Source organism: Macaca thibetana, chromosome 1 (genome assembly GCF_024542745.1).
Source record: "Macaca thibetana thibetana isolate TM-01 chromosome 1, ASM2454274v1, whole genome shotgun sequence".
Taxonomy (NCBI): domain Eukaryota; kingdom Metazoa; phylum Chordata; class Mammalia; order Primates; family Cercopithecidae; genus Macaca; species Macaca thibetana.
Window position 1 is genome coordinate 52,529,039 of NC_065578.1, and position 17,255 is coordinate 52,546,293.

At 54.4% G+C, this 17,255-nt stretch overlaps 3 protein-coding genes across 14 annotated transcripts in view; all 3 read right to left on the reverse strand.

Annotated features, from left to right (window-relative positions):
- Positions 1–17,255, reverse strand: part of CZIB (CXXC motif containing zinc binding protein) — a 109,164-nt gene that overhangs the window by 72,243 nt on the left and 19,666 nt on the right. The gene's annotated exons all lie outside the window — the stretch shown is intronic.
- Positions 1–17,255, reverse strand: part of MAGOH (mago homolog, exon junction complex subunit) — a 176,677-nt gene that overhangs the window by 59,123 nt on the left and 100,299 nt on the right. The window lies entirely within an intron of this gene.
- The window catches only part of LRP8 (LDL receptor related protein 8), an 81,645-nt gene that overhangs the window by 40,159 nt on the left and 24,231 nt on the right, over positions 1–17,255 (reverse strand). For all 12 annotated transcript variants that reach the window (XM_050802769.1, XM_050802696.1, XM_050802683.1 and 9 more), the window contains exon 3: positions 2,912–3,034. In XM_050802769.1, the coding sequence (XP_050658726.1) occupies positions 2,912–3,034 (123 nt within the window). The remainder of the gene's footprint in view (positions 1–2,911; positions 3,035–17,255) is intronic.

Here is a 17,255-nt window from a genome sequence, read left to right on the forward strand (position 1 = left end):
CAGCTGGGAGAAACCCCAGCCAGCTAGGGTCAGACAATATAATGGGGGAAAACACAAGAATTGGGACCTTCTCTCAAATCCCTTTCCCGCTCAGTGCAAACCCCTTCACTGACACTGTTTTAATACTATAAGAATCTAACATCTTAATATCTAACAAACTGTTGTGTTGGGGAGAGAGGGCTTGCAGCCAAAATATAATAATACAAATAACACTGCCATTTACTCCAGCAATGACACTTGCATTCTTTCATTTGATTCTCACAATCCCTCTAAGGCAGGTCCATCACCACATTTTACAGATGAATAAACTGAGGCTCAGGATGACTGGGCAGCTTGCCTGAGATCTGACAGGTTAAAAGACCTGAACCCAACTATATCCGATTCCAAACTCACTACACTTTACTGCCTATAATCTTTCTTTTAGGGGTAGGGAATGGGGCTCCATCCTGGGAGCTGGCACGGCCCCAGGAACCTGGTAGGCCGTGGAGGTTGCTATGGCAACACCAATTAAATGGATAGTAGGTTGGCTGCTAGGTTCTCATTCAGTTGGGAAGGAGTGAGCAAGCCTGCTATCAGGTCCTGCTGCCCCAAATTCTGCCTGACCCTGACTGGCGCTCCCACCCTGGCCAGCTTCCTCCAGGCAGTCTTCTGCCTTGCCTCCACCCGACCAATGTAATACAGGAAGTGGGCATCATGGCTCTTGCACCCCAGCTAGCACAAGCGAGGGAGAAAAGGGGTCTCGGAATACTAAGAGTTTAGGAATCTAGGAATGGAGAAGATTCTGGAATCCTGGAATGTTACTGATCAGGACCCAGAGGGAGGTGGGAAGGTATGCAGGGCTTCACGGTGAGTAGCTGGGAGAGCCCACAGGAGAGCTGGGCTTCTGTCTCCTGGGGTGCTGCTCTGGCTACTGCTCCCACAGGTGCCTTGTGAAACCTCAGAGAGCTCGAAGAGCCTTTTTTCATAAAAGGGAGACCTGCCATGAATAAGCTGTGTGTCTCTGAAGGAAGTCTATCAACTTCTCTGGGTCTCCAGTTGTCCCTCAACTGTGAAAAGCGGGCCTGGGAGGCAGGAAGAGTGAGGCAGGAGGGTCCCTGCCCAGCCCAGGGGGTGGGAAGGTAGCAGTTGCTGGGATGGGCAAGAGGGAGAAAGACAGAGGGACACATGGGTAGGGCAGGGGGGAGAGATGGCGAGAGGGAGGGTGAGGATAGGAGATGAGCAGGGAAGGGAGGCAGCCCAAGAGGGCAGGGGTGGGTGGGACCCTGAAGGGGACAGAAAGGAAGATGAAAAGGGACATCCACACAAAGAGATAGAGATGGGAGTGTGGAGGCGGGGGGAGAAGGGGAGCCCAGCCCTCAGGTAGCAAGGCAGCCCCCTCTAATAACCACAATGAGGCTCCTCTCCCTTCCCTTTCCGTCCCCAGTGTCGGAGTATCTGCTGGAGTGCGGTACGGATGGAGGAGCTGGCTGACTGCAGTGAAGGAAAAGCCCCCTGTAGCCACAACCCCTCCCCAAGCACACACTCCAGGCTGCACACGACTCTGCCTCTTGTTAGCTGGGCAGCCTTGGGCAAGGGGGAGAACCGACTCCAGCCTCAGTTTCTTTCTCTTTACATGGGGATCCCCCTCCTTCCTTAGGTTGCCAAGAGGATGAAAGTCACAAATGGGCGTGGCGGGGCTTTGTTCCTTCTGAAGCTCAGGACAAAGCACTGGGCTTCCCTCCTGCCTGGGAGCCTCCAGTACAGCATGGAGTTTGGCCACGTGATGGGTGAGGAAAGGATGGGGCCTGTGGCATGGCTGGGGAGGCCAGGAGCAGCTGTACGAGGAAATGAGGGCTCCTTGTCTCGGGTGGGGGCCGCTCTTGCTCTGTTCTCTCTCTCTCTCCCTTTCTCTTTCTCTTATGTGGAGACTGGTAGCTCTGTTGCTAGGAGACAAGGAAACCCAGTTATCACCAGCCACAGCATTAGATGGGACTCCGGTCTCCATTGTCCCCACCTCTGCCTCTGGGGCGACTGTTACCCCTAAAGAGGGGCTCTCGGGTCCCCGCCAGCCCCACCATCCTCCACATGCTTTCGCCTGAGCCTTTTGTCTCGGGCTCACGCTGCTGAAGCTCTGCCTCTGGACTGTGGGGTCCTTCCCCGCCCCCTTCTCATCTCCTTTTTAATTTAACAAATGTCACGGAATGACCTGCCGGGTGTAAGTTTGCTTTGAGGATTAGGGCCTGGAAAATAAATCATGGAGAGACAAAGCCCTGAGTGTAGGGGGCAGGCCTGGGGCTCAGCTCTGGCCTCCACCTCCCCCCGCCTGCCTCTGCCACCACCCAGCTGGTGATGGAGGCAGGAGCTCCAAGGCTCAGCCCACCCAGGATAGAGGAATGGGCCAGGGCCTCAGAGTCTTGGCTGGGTAGCCTTGGGCAAGTCACTCAACCTCTTTGAGCTTCAGTGTTCTCCTTTATAAAACTCAGAAAATGACAGTGTCTGCTTCATGAGGCTGCTGTGGGGATAAAAAGCATTAATGCACACAGAGAGCTTAGCACATGGTAAAGGCTTAAGAAGCGCCAGCTGCCATTGGCACTCCTGGAATTATGGTCGGAGTTCTCAAGAACAGCAGCAGGGAGGCCTGGAGGACACGCTAGGGCTCCTTCTGGGCAGAAGGGCTTGACAAGACTGTTTCTAGCTGCTGCTGCCACAGAAACAGGGTCCAATCCGCAAGAGGGCTGTGAAGAAAGCCCAGACACAGGACAGTAGAAACCAGCAACTAAACACACCTGTTTACCAGGAGCGCCCTGAGGGCGTGGCATAGTGTTCAACTGGTCGCCTCTCCTGAGCCTTCTCAATAAGGAAGATCTCAATAAGGAAGATCTGAGGAGGAAACCAAGGCCCACCCCCACCCAGCCTGAGGGGCAGGACTCACTGCAAGTGGCCTCGGACTCATCGGAGCCGTCAGGACACTCCTCCTCGCCATCACACTTCCACCGCTCGTGGATGCAGTGGCCGTTGTCACAGGTGAAGTCACTGTCCGCACAGGTCTTCTTGGCTGCAGGGGAAGGAGGAGAGCGTAGTGAGTCTGGGAGCAGTCAGGAGGGCGGTGGGGCAACCAGGATGTGCTTGGTCTGCAAGCCGGACCACAGGGCTTCCCACAGCCCCACCAGGCCACAGACTGCCTTGCTGACCAAGGGCAGAGGACGGGAGAGACAAGCTTCTTTGTTCCTTAGGCATCTGAACACTGCGTGAAGACAGGTGACATTTTGCTCTGCCCTCCAAGTCCAAGAGCTCAAATCCAACAAACATGACAAGACTTATCATACCCCTGTCACTCTCCTGCTTCCCTTCAAGGTCTAGTTCCACTGCCACTGCCTCCAGGAAGCCTTCCCTGATAGCCTACAGCAGCTGCCTTAGCTCCTTCAGCCAGTTCTCAGTCTCTTTACCTGCCTGTCCCACTTTCCCCAACTGGACTGGAAGTCAAAGTCCCTTCTGCAGGCACCAGGCAGTTTGTGACCATGAATCCTACACCTAGATGATTCCTTTGTGGCAAGATGAATGAAGTATTTTGTGTTCAGAGCAGTGGAAGGAGGATCTACTGGGCAAGACACCCAAATCAGTCCCTGCCCCCAGGTGTCTACAGCCTGCGGGGTGATCTCCACACTGCTCTGGGGATTTCAATCCCAGTTCCTCCTCCTCCTCCTATCTGTGTGACCTTGAGGATGTTCCTTAACCTCTGAGTGTACATTTTCTTATCTATAGAATAGGGAGAGGAAGACAAAAGGCGGTGAGGAGGAGCAACAAGAAGTTATAATGTATGAAGAACCCGCAGCAGACTCAGGCACATGGCAGATGCTGGAGAAGTGGCAGCTACTGTTGTTTTCAGGGTTTGAGTCTCAATTAGAAGCTGAAGGAATGGGGTTCTGTGCCCACACAGGGGATACAGCAGGCTGAGAGCTCACAGCTGGTAACAGAGCTGAGATAAGAATATGGGTACCATCCCCAGATTGGTTCTTTGCTGCTTTCTGTGTCTTGTCCTAAGAGGAACTAGAGTTTCCAGATCAAGGAGAGGAAAGGAGATGGCTGCCCATGTCACAAGGTGCCCCAGCTTCTTCCCAAGCAGCAGCACAGCACTGGGCGCACCTAGCAGGCCCGGGGGAGAGCAGTTGCCCTGTCAGGCCTTCCATGGTGGAACTGAGGCTGCCTGGGTACCCCTAGTAGCAGGGGGTGTTGGAGACCGGAAGGGGCCTTGAACACTCCACCCCTGACACCCTGCACCCTCCATAGCAGCCCTAGGCCTCTGAATTATTGGGGGCTCATCTGCATCGAACTCACACATGCCCTGTTCCTGCTGGACCAAGCGTCCAGGACCCGCTACAGAACAAGGTGAGGAAGAGAGCACTGGGCAGGGAGTCCGGAGGTCTGGATTCGAGTCACTGCTGTGCTATTTTGCTCTGTACCCTCAAGCACATCATGGCGCTTTTCTGGTTCACAGTTTCTTCATCAGGAAAAGGGAGGGTGATCTGGTGAGAGATAAGCTTTCAGGTGTGGTAGTTCCAGATCAGGAGGCCCAGAAATGAAGGCGGCAGGGGGCGGCGGTGGGGGTCTCTTTTCAGCCTAAAAGAGGATACCTCAGCACAGCAGTGACTTACCCCAGGCCTTGGGGCGCTCAGACCACCAAAGTCCCCCCCTGGAATGAGCCTGGGATGGATTTAACATCAGGGGCCATAGCATGCGGCCTCTCCCCAGGGGCTGAGAAGTCCCGTGGCCCCAGCCTGCCCCACTCCCTCATCTTCCCCTCCTCATAGGGGAAGGTGGGTGGTTAGCCCCACCTCAGCTGCAGGTAGGTCCCTACATACCCCATGCTTTTTATACCATCATGCCTTGTCCAAACTGTCTTTAGTCTGAAAGCCCTTTCCCCCACCTCCCGCCTTGTTTCCATTACACACTGGGCTTAAGTATCACCTCTATTCTTGATGTGGGAGCCTCCTGAGCTCCCACAATCCGCTGAGTGTCCTTCTAGGGCAGAGGTTGGCAAACTTTTTCTGTGAAGGGCCAGATAGTAGCTATTTAGGCTTTGAGGGCCAAATGGTCTCTGTCACACCACTCGACCCTGCTACTATGGGGCAGAAGCAGTCAGAGACATCAGATAAATAAGTGAGCATGGTTATGTTTCAATAAAACTTTATTTACAAAAACTGGGGACAGGCGAGGCCTGTGGCCTGTATTTCGATGATCTCTGTTCTAGATCATCACTGATCACGAGTCCAACATGGTTTGCTTTCTACCCTGTCCCTGCAGCACAGGGACTGTCAAATTCACAAGAATCCAGCTTGGGGTGGTAGGTCCCAGTGGGGGACACTGAGCCAAATGCGAGCACAGCTACCCAGCCTCTGCTCCATACTTGCAGCTCTGGGACTTGCCTTCTCCCGAGGAAGCTACTTCCATGGACCACCTTTATTCAAATCTATCCACAGGCCCTCTGGGTGCTTCTGGGGCTGCAGGCCTGCTCCCCATCCTCCGGGTAGCCTGGCAGGGATTTGGTGAGAGAGACTGAGTCTCTGAATCTGTTCCATGCCTGTCCTTTTCAGTGGAATCTTTGCAGTACATCTGCATTCTAAGATGAATTTTCTTCACACTTTGCCTAGAAGAATGCCTCTGTATGTGCAGAACTAGAAGAAACCTGAGGACTCAGAGTCCACCTTCAGATGTGTGGATTGAGGCCCAGAAAGGGAAAGGGGCTGGCTTAGGGAAATACAGCACGGCAGGGATAAGAACAGCTCTCCTGCCTCTCGGCCCAGGGCCCTGGAGCAGCCCGCCCTGTTTCCTGCACTGAGAGGTCATTGTCAGTGATAGATACGAATACCACCTATTGGTAAATCATAGTCCATAATCATCTTAAAGTAAGTACCAATATGAACCACAGCACCTGGGGAATTTCCTAATGTGAACACCAGTGGTTTTTCCCTCACAAGAAGCTCAGCATCCAAAAAAAAATGTATATCCTAGTTTCTTCTTTTTCTCATTCTAACACTTACTGGGTGCTTCCCCTGTGCCAGTCTCTGCCAGGTGTTTTTACCCAAGAAACCTCATGGCAAGGGGCCTGCTATGTACTCATTTGACGTATGAGGAAATCCAGGCCCAGAGATGTTAAGTTACATGTCCAAGGTCACATATGGGGGGAGCAGGGTCACAATCTGAACCCACAGTCAGATGCCTGCTCATCCCCACCATGGCTCCCCAGATAAACATTCAGCAGTATCAGATGTGGAAGAAAAACCTTACAGTAGGTGAGCAAGCCCTGTGCAAGCTTCAGTTCCACATTCAATGAACCTTACTTCTGTTCTACGTTCTGCACTGAGAACACAGCATCAGCCCAGCCCAGTCTCTGGGAATTAAAAGCAAGCAGCCCAGTCTCTGGCAAGGATGTCTGGTCAGATGTGCCCAAAACATCAGGGCAGGCTTGAAGAAGGTGATGATGGGGCTCTGTCACTGGGCACAGGACAACCAGATACCCCCCAAAAACCCTGCCCTGCCTGGGATTCTGAAAGCCTGGGGGTGAGCTTGTCCTCCCTCCATGTGCCAAGCCCTGCAGGCACTGGGCAAGGAGGCCAGAGCAGCCAAAAACACCACTGCTGTCCCAGAGGGCAGCTTCGAGGTCAGCCCCGGCTGGGAAATGGCAGCTGCAGGGAGAGTGCCCTGTGGTGGTGGTTTTGGGAACAGATTTGTTCACTGGCTGGACCGGCTTGGAGATTTTCCACTCTGGCTCTGGCCTGGCACCTTTTGGCTCTGGCCTGGCACCTTTCACCCAATATCCCAGTGACTCCTCACAGCTATCTTGGTAGCTGTTGTTAATCCCATTGTACAGAAGAGGATATTAAGGCTTAGAGGTGAGGGTGTTAGGTGGCAGAAGTGTGATTTCAACTCTGTGTGGCAGCTGCCAAAGCTTGATCTCTTTCCATTCAGAACAGCCACCTCAGTGTTACCAGGCTAAGAATGAGGACCCGAGAGTCCTCAAATGTACTGAAACACTTCTCAGGTCTCCTGGAATGTGCCCAGAAGTGTGCAGCAGAATAAACCCAGGCCTGGGACGGCTTTTGCTCTGCTAATGGATGGCCAGGAGTGGGGACTAGAGTAAAGCACGCTGGAGGGCCCCACCGGAAGTGGGATCACATGGAAGGATCTGGAGTCAGAGTGGAGACTGACTCCTGGCATAGCCACCTCGGGGTGAACCTGGGCAAGTGGGGATGTGGCTTTCCCATGCAGCTTTGTCACAAGGACAAAAGGCAAAAAGACTCTTCTGGGAGATCCTAGTGAACACCCCGTGTCGGGCCGTTCAGTGCAATGAGCCCAATAGTCCCTCGTGAAGAGACCATATCAGCCCTGCCATGAGATGAGGGCTGTGCTGCCGTTCTAAGGCTGTCAGAGCAAGCCATGCCAGACCCCTACTCTGCTGGCCTTGGCTCTGGTTCCCAGGGTGATTCCGCAGCTGGGCTCATGGCTCCCTGTTTCCAGGGATTTATGTGCCAGTCTGCCCCTTGGACAATGCCCACCTCTGTGAGTCCCTCAGCCCAGGAGTGATACATAGTCAACCAGGGTCTGTGACATCATAATCTGATGCCATGGCAACAGATGGGCTGCCACAAAGGACTAGGGGATCCTAGGGGCAGTGAGGAGGGGTTGACCCCAGGGTAGAGTGGGGGATAGTGGGAAATCCAGGACAAAGGAAGTGGGAAATGCTATTTATAACAAGAACATGGGCCAAGGAAAGCACCAGACAGTCCTTGGTCTATCAAACTGTGCCCTGCCACTTGTAGGCTGTGTGACCTTACGCAAGTTACACGACTCCTCTGAGCTGCACTTTCTTCGTCTGCACTCAAGGATACCATCCCTGCTTCACGGGACACACAGGGTCATTGTGAGAAGCAAATAAGCTAAGGATAGCCCCAAAGCTTTATGAACTGAAAAGCAAAAAGGCACAAGTTAGAGGTGTGTGAAGTCACAGCCCTGGCCCCAGCTGCTGTGTGTGTAACACTGGGCCCATCCCTCAAACCTTCTGAGCCTGCCTCCTCCTCATTAGGGAATGGAGGTGTGGCGCTGACTAAGTCTTAAGGCCCTCTCCACACTGAGTGTCTGTGATCCTATGAAATTATTAGAATCACTCAGCACCTCCTGGCTTCCCCCACCTCTAGAGACATCCTTCCCATGCTGCTCCCCTCCCACACACATCCTGGAGCCCCAGTGCAGAGACGAGGCTTCAAAATAAAGATCAGTCCGGGCTGCCCAGGGGCACTGCTCCGTGTGGCTTCCTCTTGGCAATCCGAATGTCCTGCCATGTTGGACTCCAGAGTCTTGAGGCCCCCTACGTGGGTCTCCCATGTTACATGCCTGGAAGCCAAGGCCTAGTGAGAAGTGACCGCTCAAGGTCACAGCACATGTCCCTGGGAGGGCTGCACTTGAACCCAGATAATGACTCCCAATCTCACTTTGTGGCCAGCAAGCCAGGCAAGGGCCACCTGACCTGGCCCAGGGGTCAGGGAAGGCTTCCTGGAGCAGGGGCACTGTGTTCAAAGAAGAGGAGTCAGCCAAATTGTGGGAGTGAAGAAAGCAGTGAAGAGCATTCCAGGAAGAAGGATAATGGGGCTTGGGGGCATGGAGGAGTGAGCAGAGTGACCATTAGGGGCTGGGACGAGGTGAGTGGCAAGGGACCTGGAGATCCACCAGGCCAGGGAACAACTTGCCCTGGTGAAGTTGTTCACCAAGTTGTGCACCAAGCTGCCCTGCAGAGGCCTGGCACAGGGGCCTGGCTTTCCTTGAGCTCACCCAGGGACCCATCCAGCCTCTTGCTAAACACAGGACTGCTCTCCAGCAGCCAAAAAACCCCAAGGCTCCAGGCTGCCAGAGCTTCCTTTGGGATTTTGTGAGGCTGTGCAAGACAGAAAATCAGCCCCTAGCAGAGGAGAGGGGTATGAGGCAGGACAGAGCCCAGGGGTGGCCATGCACCAGGATATTTAGGATAGACACTATTTTCCCCCTTGAAGATGCATGATGCCCACCGGTTTATAAAGGCCCTGAGAAGGACTGCAGTGAGGATATCTGATTGTTTCCTCCAGTCTTCCAAGCTTGTTTAACCAAGGAACTCCTTTTTCAGATGCCACATCTGTTTATTCCCCAAGAAACAAGTGGTCCAATGAACCACACCTAGGAAAACACTGCTAGGGCGTAAGCCTCTCATCCTACAAATGATTAGATGAGGTGCAGAGAAGGGAGGGACTGGCCCATGTTCACACAGCAGCCTGGTACTTGTACTTAGCCGTCTGCCTCTGGGCCAGCCCCACTAGGCCATAAAAAATAGAACAAGGTGTTCACAGAGCATAGAGCCCAGAGTGAAGCTGCAGGGACCCCACTGGAGACCCCAATCCTCAGAGCAGAGACATGTCTAGAGAAGGGCCCAGGAAAGGACAGAGAGAATGTATACCCGGCCACCTAGAACAGGAAGATGAGAGAGCTGTCAGCCTTACAGGCTCTGACTGATCTCTGGTTTCTGTAGACAGGTCTTGGGCTCTAGAGAATGTTCTCTGAAGGCAGAGCAGCGACCCCTGAGAAAGATGGATTCCAGCTCAACATCATTGCTCAGCAACCTGGGCAGGTTCTTTCCCCTCCTAGGGCAGTTGAGAGGCAGAGAGCAAAGGTAAAGCCCCCACACTGGAGAGCTGGGTGCAGAGAAGGGACTCGGCTGTTCCCAGTTCCTCTCTCAGGCGTGGGCCAGTGCAGGGTGGCTGGCTTTGGCCCTGCAGCCCAGCCCTAAGGCAGCTGGGCCACTTGTACCCGGGTCGGGGAGATGAAAGGGCTGCTCCCACCAACAGTTACCCTTCCATAGAGCTCACCAGGCCCCGGCGTTGCCAGGACGACCGCTTCCAGCAGAATGAAGATCCAGGGTGGGGGCAGGGGGTGTGCCAGCCCACCCCTGGCCTACTAACCTGGCAGGCAGATTTAAATGACAGTCCAGGAAGCTACTATTAAACTGTCACCCCAGTCAACAGGACGACAGACCCGGAGTGTTCTCTGGCTGCAGCAACGACACAACAGTAATGAGAGGGGGAGGAGACCGTGGCCCAGAGCAACCTGTACCCCACCCGGGGACCCTGGCCTGCTGGCTGTCCCACTGCCAGAGCCACCCTCTCAGGCTGTGGCGGGTCCTGGCACGGAGCTGGGGCTCAGCACAGGGCCTGGCAAACTATTTTTAAGCAGAGGAACCCTTTTCCCAAGTGAACCCCCAACATATAAAACAGATTAAAATGGAGCTGCATGGTTGGAAGTGGGGGTGGGGGTGACAGCCACAGCCCATCGCCAGCAGATCTGGGGTCCAGCAGCACTGGATTCAAATCCTAACCCCTCCCTGGACATGTGATGTTCCCAAAGCCCTCAGTTTAAAGATCCCTTGGGTCCATTATAACATTGCAAACAGCTTCCACCTGGCTCTGCTGCTGACACTCTAGGGACCTAAGGTTCTAAGGCTGTAACACTCTGATTTGCACCCTAAGCCCCTGTGACAAGACTCCATGACAGCTACCGCCAGAGTTCGAGATGTAGATAACCTGCGGATGGCAGCCTCTGACGCCTTCCTTGCAAGGAACTGTTTATCTGAGTCCAGAAGTCCACATGCGGACAGTCTCTGACTACTCGAGGCCCGCGGTTCCCAGGAGGCAAACGGTTCCCACAGTCTCCTGACAGTAGGGTACAGGCAGCCAGCACCCATATGTGGTGGGTGGGACACGGTGAGTGGCTCTGTGCTACCCAGCGGGCTCTGGGGCTCGAGCCACCATCATCCATCAGCAGGTGACATCTAAATTCACCCTTTCCCCCACCCTCCCATCCACCTGGGGAGACTGAGAAGCTGCAGGTGCTGAGGAGGAAGGAGACACATGAAGGGCTCGAGCCAAAGGATTCGCCCCATTCGGAATAAAGAGGCTGTGGCAGAAGGAGCACTTTTTGGTGAGGGCGGCTTTGCTTTTAAATCGGGAAGTTTCCCTCAAAATTTTCTGGGTTCTCTCCTCCAACCCATTCCACTAAGGAGTTACACAATTTAACCAAGCCAGATCCTAAGACCGTAAATCTATTTATTTCCCAAGAAACAAGTGGTCCACCTTTGCCCCAAAACACCAAGGCATGAAAATGAGGTTGTAAGGGTCGGGAGGCCTGAGGAAAGACGAATGGGAGGCAGTGGCAGGACCCCAGCGGTGGAAGGAGTGTCACCCCTTCCCATTCTGGGCCTCAGTCTCCTCATGTGAACACATCTCTAAGGGCCCCCTCCAGATGACCTTCTGAATTTGTGACCCCATGACACGGAGGGGTTGTGGTTCTTGGTGCTGTTGCAAGCTCCTCCAAAGGGCTCACCTGGGGCTTCCCACAGCCAAGCACCTCCTCCAGGCCCCAGTACATCCCAGCTGCTCTCAGATACTGCCGGACCCTGGCCCCACTGTCACCAAGGGAGGCCCAAGCCCTTGCTGGGGTATGTAGGCCTCCCTGTCACCACAGGGAAGAAGAGCGTCTCCGAGGGACAGACCGACAAAGGCGCCTTCCTGTCCCAGTGATTTGTGCATGCAGGAGGTATTGAACGAGTTGCAGCTGAGGGGCCGGGAGGAGGTGGGTGGGATGGGATCAGCAGGGGTCCCTGGCTGGCGCCTGCAAGGTGCTGCTGAGAGCAGGCAGCACGCTGAGAAGATGACCACGTTCCTGCCCTCTCCCAGGCTCCAGCCAGCCCCACCCCAGATTTTGGCACTGGGATTGTGGGTCCCAGAGAAACAGCTAGAAGAAAACTCATGGCATTCTTAAAGTAGAAGCTTCCAGAGGCCAGAAGGCAAGGCCACGAAACCCTTTAGGCCCTCTAGCCAGAGTCATTGCCAGGTTCCCAACCTCACATTCCCCTTCCACTCCTACCCCAGTGGAAATGTGGTCTCCTCTGACCAGGGGACCTTCCTGGCTAACCCTAGCTAGGCCCCCTGGGGCTGATGGATCCATGGCTCTGCCTCCCTTGGGCGGGCTGACCTTGGAGCTTGCCAAGGACCCCTGCATTCCAGGCTCTGTTCTTGCCACCAGCTTCCTAAGGGAAGGAGGGGCAGCTCTTCTGCTTCTTCTTTTGCAGTCGAGGAGAATGTTCTAGATCTCATTCCAGCCCTGCTCTGCCACCAACATGCTGTGTGACATGGGGCAGGCCTCTCTGGGCTCTCAGCCCCCACTAACTGCAAGTCGGAAGCTCAGGGCTCCCAGAGCAGAACTCTGCAGCCAGGGCCAAGGAGGCCAGGCTGTGGGACTCAAGGACCCACGAGGCACAGACACTCCTCTGATGGAGCGAATGATTGAATGATGACCCCTGCCTGTGGGGGGTGGTGGTGGGTCCCTCGCTGCTACCCACAGGCAGGCAGAGCACTCGGGCCTCTGATGTCAGCCGTGGGTTGCTGCAGCACCCTCCCCTCTGCCCACTAGGTAGAGACTGCAATCACTAGGAAGCAGCCTTGGCTAAGTGAAAAACGCAAATGCTTTCACCAATTAGGCTGGTAGGAGAAACATTTCCTAAGATGAGCCCCACTGGCCCATCCTGGTGATAAACGGGCAGCACCTGTTATTGGGAAATCCATCTCCTGGTGCGGGACTGCTGCCTCTCTGGAGTGCTCCTCTGTGCTGGGCTCTGGGCTCCTCACCAGGGAGTGTGGGGCAGGCTGTGCCCAGGAGGCTGGTGTGAGCTCTCTGCCACCCCCAGCCTCATGCTGGTCATCCAGGGAGCCTGTGCCCACCTGTGTGTCCAGCAGAAGGTCTGCAGGTTAAAGTGTCACTCTGTGACATCGCTGAGGCCTGTGCAGGGAGTCTGCTAGCTTTTCTGGAGAGAGGTTAAGAATATCTCACTGAGAATGGCGTTAGCAATGGGCCGTCTGCCACCCCTGGCCTGGAGGGCCTGGCTCTGCTCTGTGGCCTTGATGTAAGTCTCTGGCCGCCTCTGCGCCTTGCTCTCTTCCGTCATGGCATGGTTAGTTGGATGAGATAAGCTCTAAGTTCCTCTCCTTTTTAGACAGGTTTTATCCACCACCAGGCCTAGAGTGAGGCTGACAGAGGGAGGGAACTGTGGCTTGGTCCCCAGCCCCTCACAGTCCACTCCTGTGGCTCCAGGGGCTACAAATCCAGAGCCAGTAGTCACTGTCCTCCCAAAGCCCTCCCCATAATCAAAGAGCCATCTTTCCTTGCCTACTGGCTTCCCATCTCCCCTTGAATATGACCGACTGCCTTAGCAGGACACTCAGGAACACTTCAAGCTGCCCTGCTACTGCTCTGGCCCATCCCTGGCCATCACCTGCCTCCAGTAACCACTCGATGGTTATGGACAAGCCATCAGCCTTCATACCAGGTGCTTTTGCTCATATAGCCCCACCAGGCCGGAAGCCCTTCTTCTACCTCCATGGGCAAAACTCTCCCACCCTTGAAGGGCAGCTCAAGCATCAGCTGTTCATGGTGTCTGATGATGCCCCCATCCAAATCCCCCCACCTCTGACAGAGCAGAAATGAGTGGATTCCAGCCCGGGGCCAGCCAGGGCCCACAACACCAAAGTAGGACGTTAGCAAGCTCGAGTCTCCACGGGGTGCTTATTTTGCTGCTGTATTTTTGGCAAGCCAGCCCCAGGCAGTGCCTACAGGAAGCCCCTTCCAGGCTGTGCCCACCCTGGCCGTCAGTGCTGAGATGAAGATCTGTGGCCCCACTGGCCAGGGGAGACCTCAGGAGCCGTCCACCAGACCCGACTGGACTCAGAAGTCATCTCAGCAGCTCAGTAAGCTGCTCTATGACATGGCTCGGCCACTGTCATAGAACGGGGCTCAGGGAGATGCAAACCCTTCCCAGTCTCACCTAGTGACAGCTGGGCCCTCGGCTGTGAGAAAGGCCTTCGCAGGGCTTCTCTGGGGAGTTCTGCAAAGCCCTGCCTGGGTTCCAGAGCCTCTCAGTGATCTGGGCCTCGGGAGCCCTGGGCACCCCTCCAGGCTGCCCTTGACCTCTGGGGTGACATTGCACACGCCCCTTACCCTCCTGTGCCTCAGCCTCCTCACCTAGACACTAGAGGAGTCAGGTTTTCATGTGTACCATTCAAAGGCCTGCCTGGGTTACCTCACAAGGTGAGAGTGAACGGGACAGAAGGCGGGTGCTAGAGGTGTGGGGTGGGGCTGGGTGGTGTGGGCCAGTGTGGTCAGTGCCCGCTCACAGAGGGGAGACAGGTATGCTGCTGGCTGATGCAGACAGCAGAGCACGTGGCTCAGAGCAAGGGCTCAATGGAGACAGTGGAAGGGCCCTGAAGCCAGGGGCTACTGAAGACCTTCGGCTCAGAGGTGGGGATCATGGGGGCGCTGGGGAACAAGGAAATTGTCTGATTGGGATATACTCCTTGAGCCCAAGAGAAATCTAGCAGACTGGTCCCGGGTCCTTAGCAGGTGTGGAGTTGAGTGACAGGTTTGAGACTCCATCCCCAGTCCCTTGGCCTGGCTCCTCAGGGCCAGCTGTGTGGTAGGATGCCACCACCCACTTTGAGAGATTAGGAAGTAAAGACCTTAAAAGGCATGAATTGGCCAGGCATGGTGGCGCATCCCTGTAATGCCAGCACTTTGGGAGGCCAAGGCAGGCAGATGACTTGAGCCCAGGAGTTCGATACCAGCCTGGGCAACAAAAACAAAAACACAAAAAAACATTAGCTGGGCATGGTGGTACACACCTGTAGTCCCAGCTACTTGAGAGGCTGGGGTGGTCGGGTGGCTTGAGCCCGGGAGGTTGAGGCTGCAGTGAGCCATGATCATGCTATTGCACTCCAGCCTGGGCAACAGAGGGAAACACTGTCTTAAAGAAAAAAAAAAAGGCATTGATTGTCCCAAGGTCATATAGCTTGAGGCAGGACCAGAACCCAGGTTGTTTCATCCCTAATGCTGTGCAAGCAAAGGAAAAAGTGAGAGGTGGACCTTCCTTCAGAGAGTCTATGGCCAAACCGAGCAATGGAGAACCCCAGGTGTAACAGCCACAACCCAGAACAAAAGGAGATGCATCTTGGTTAGACTCCAGGGTGTTGACGTCACTCATCTCCCCTCTCTGGACCCCAGTGCCTCAGCTATAAAACAAGGACGCTGACCTTGGTGGTCTCCAAGCCCGCATCTCCCTTGCCTGTGAGTAAGGTCTGCTGGAGGGAGAGGAGGCAGGCCTGGGGAGGGCTCATTGCCTGGAAGAGAGACATTTTAAGTTGGTCCTCAAAGAAAGGGGTGATTTTGGCTGGCAGTAGTAGGGGCTAAGGAAGCCTGCTCCGAGGAACTATGTTTTTCCAGAAGGAAAAGGTGGATTCTGAAAGCAGATGGAGAAGGCTGCTTCTGGCTTCTCAGTGCATTTGGAGGGAAATGGGGTCCATTCTGAAGCTCTTTAGAGATTCAGGATTGGTTCCAACAGGGAGGTGTGAGCATGTGGTCCACAACCCCTACCCAACCAGCAGATTCCTGGCCTCGGGCTCATGTTAGGCTGGAACCTAACATGATGTGAGCTTGGAGACCACCAAGGTCGGCGTCCTTGTTTTACAGCCGGGGCACCGAGGCCCAGAGAGGGGAGATGAGTGACGTCACCACCCCGGAGTCTAACCAAGACCCATCTCCTTTTGTTCTGGGTTGTGGCTGTTACACCTGGGGTTCTTGTTTCTCGGTTTGGCTATAGACTCTATGATGAATGTCCACCTCTCACTTTTTCCTTTGCTTGCACTGCATTAGGAATGAGATGACCTGGGTTCTGGTCCTGCCTCAAGCCCTATGACCTTGGGCCAATCAATGCCTTTTTTTTTTTTTTTTGAGACAGTGTTTCCCTCTGTTGGCCAGGCTGGAGTGCACTGGTATATCAGCTCACTGCAGCCTCAACCTGGCAGGTTAAAAGCCATCCTCCCACCCCAGCTTCCCACGTAGCTGGGACCACAGGTGTGCACCACCATGCCCAGCTAATTTTTTTTTTTTAATTTTTTAATTTTTGTTGTTGTAGAGACAGAGTTTCGTCATGCTGCTCAGGCACCCTAGGGCCGTACTACAGCAGGTGATCCAGAGTCAGGGCCTGGGAACAACCTGTATGATTATACTTGAGTGACTTAACCTCTCAGAGCCTCAGCTTCCTCATCAATAAAATGGGGCTAACCACCTCAGGGGGTGGGAATTAAGAGAGGTTGTAATGTTGAAATTCATGGTAAATTGCACATCCCCACAAAAGCAGGCAGAGCTCTTGTCAATCATGCAGCTTATTTCTTACCACCACCACTCGCCCACTGCTCCAGCTTTCCTGCAGGGACTTTGGGGAGAGCTGGGTTGCCTCCCTGTTGGAATGGGAGAGGGCCGGAGGCAGACAGGCAAGGGGCATGGCTCAGCTGGAAAAGCATTTGGGTCCAGTGAGGTGCTGGGGAGCGGCCAGTCCTCATAGGGCCTGTGGGAGGCTCCAGTGGAGCCAAGGGGGCTGCAGGCAGAATACACCTGGAACCCGGGCCCCGAGGCCATGTGGCCCAGCCCTTGGATTTCATACACGAGAAAAGGGGCCACAGCAGCCTCGAGCTCCCATGGCAACTTCAGCAAAGCAATTCCACTCCTCCCAAGACCCATCAGGAACAGAACTGCCACTGAAGAGACTTAAGGAATCATAAGATAGTCTTTGAATCACAGAACAGAATCTCCTTGTCTCAGAGAGGATCTGAGAATCGTAAAACACAGTTTACAAGTACTCAGGCTTATTCCGCTGAACGTCAGGACCAATGAGTCACGGAATCTTTCCAGTTTTAAATCACACATCTTAGACTCACAAACAGAACAAAACCCCAGAAGCTTCTAATCTAATCCAGGCGCCAGGAGTGGCAAAGGCCTGTCCCTTTCCCCCAACCCCTACCAGTGCAGGAATCCTCTGTTCCCACCGCTGACATATGGCCATTCGCCCTCTTGAATGCTCTCAGCGACAGGGGACTCAGTCAGCCGTGCTGGCTGGAGGCTGAACACGTTCCTTCCTCTTGAACAGGGAGGGAAATAAGCTCTCAACAGGAGATCCCCACTTTGTACAAATGGATTTTTCACCCCTCCTTGTTCTTTGGCTCTGGTCAGAAAGATTCCCAGGGAAGTGGAAAGGAGCCAAGAGCTGCCACGAAATGACTTTACCCAGCAGACAGGCTGGTGATAGGTTTCGGTGGGAAAAAGAAAGGAAAGGGGCGATGAATTCTAACTTGCTGAGCGATAAAGGAAATTAAGGC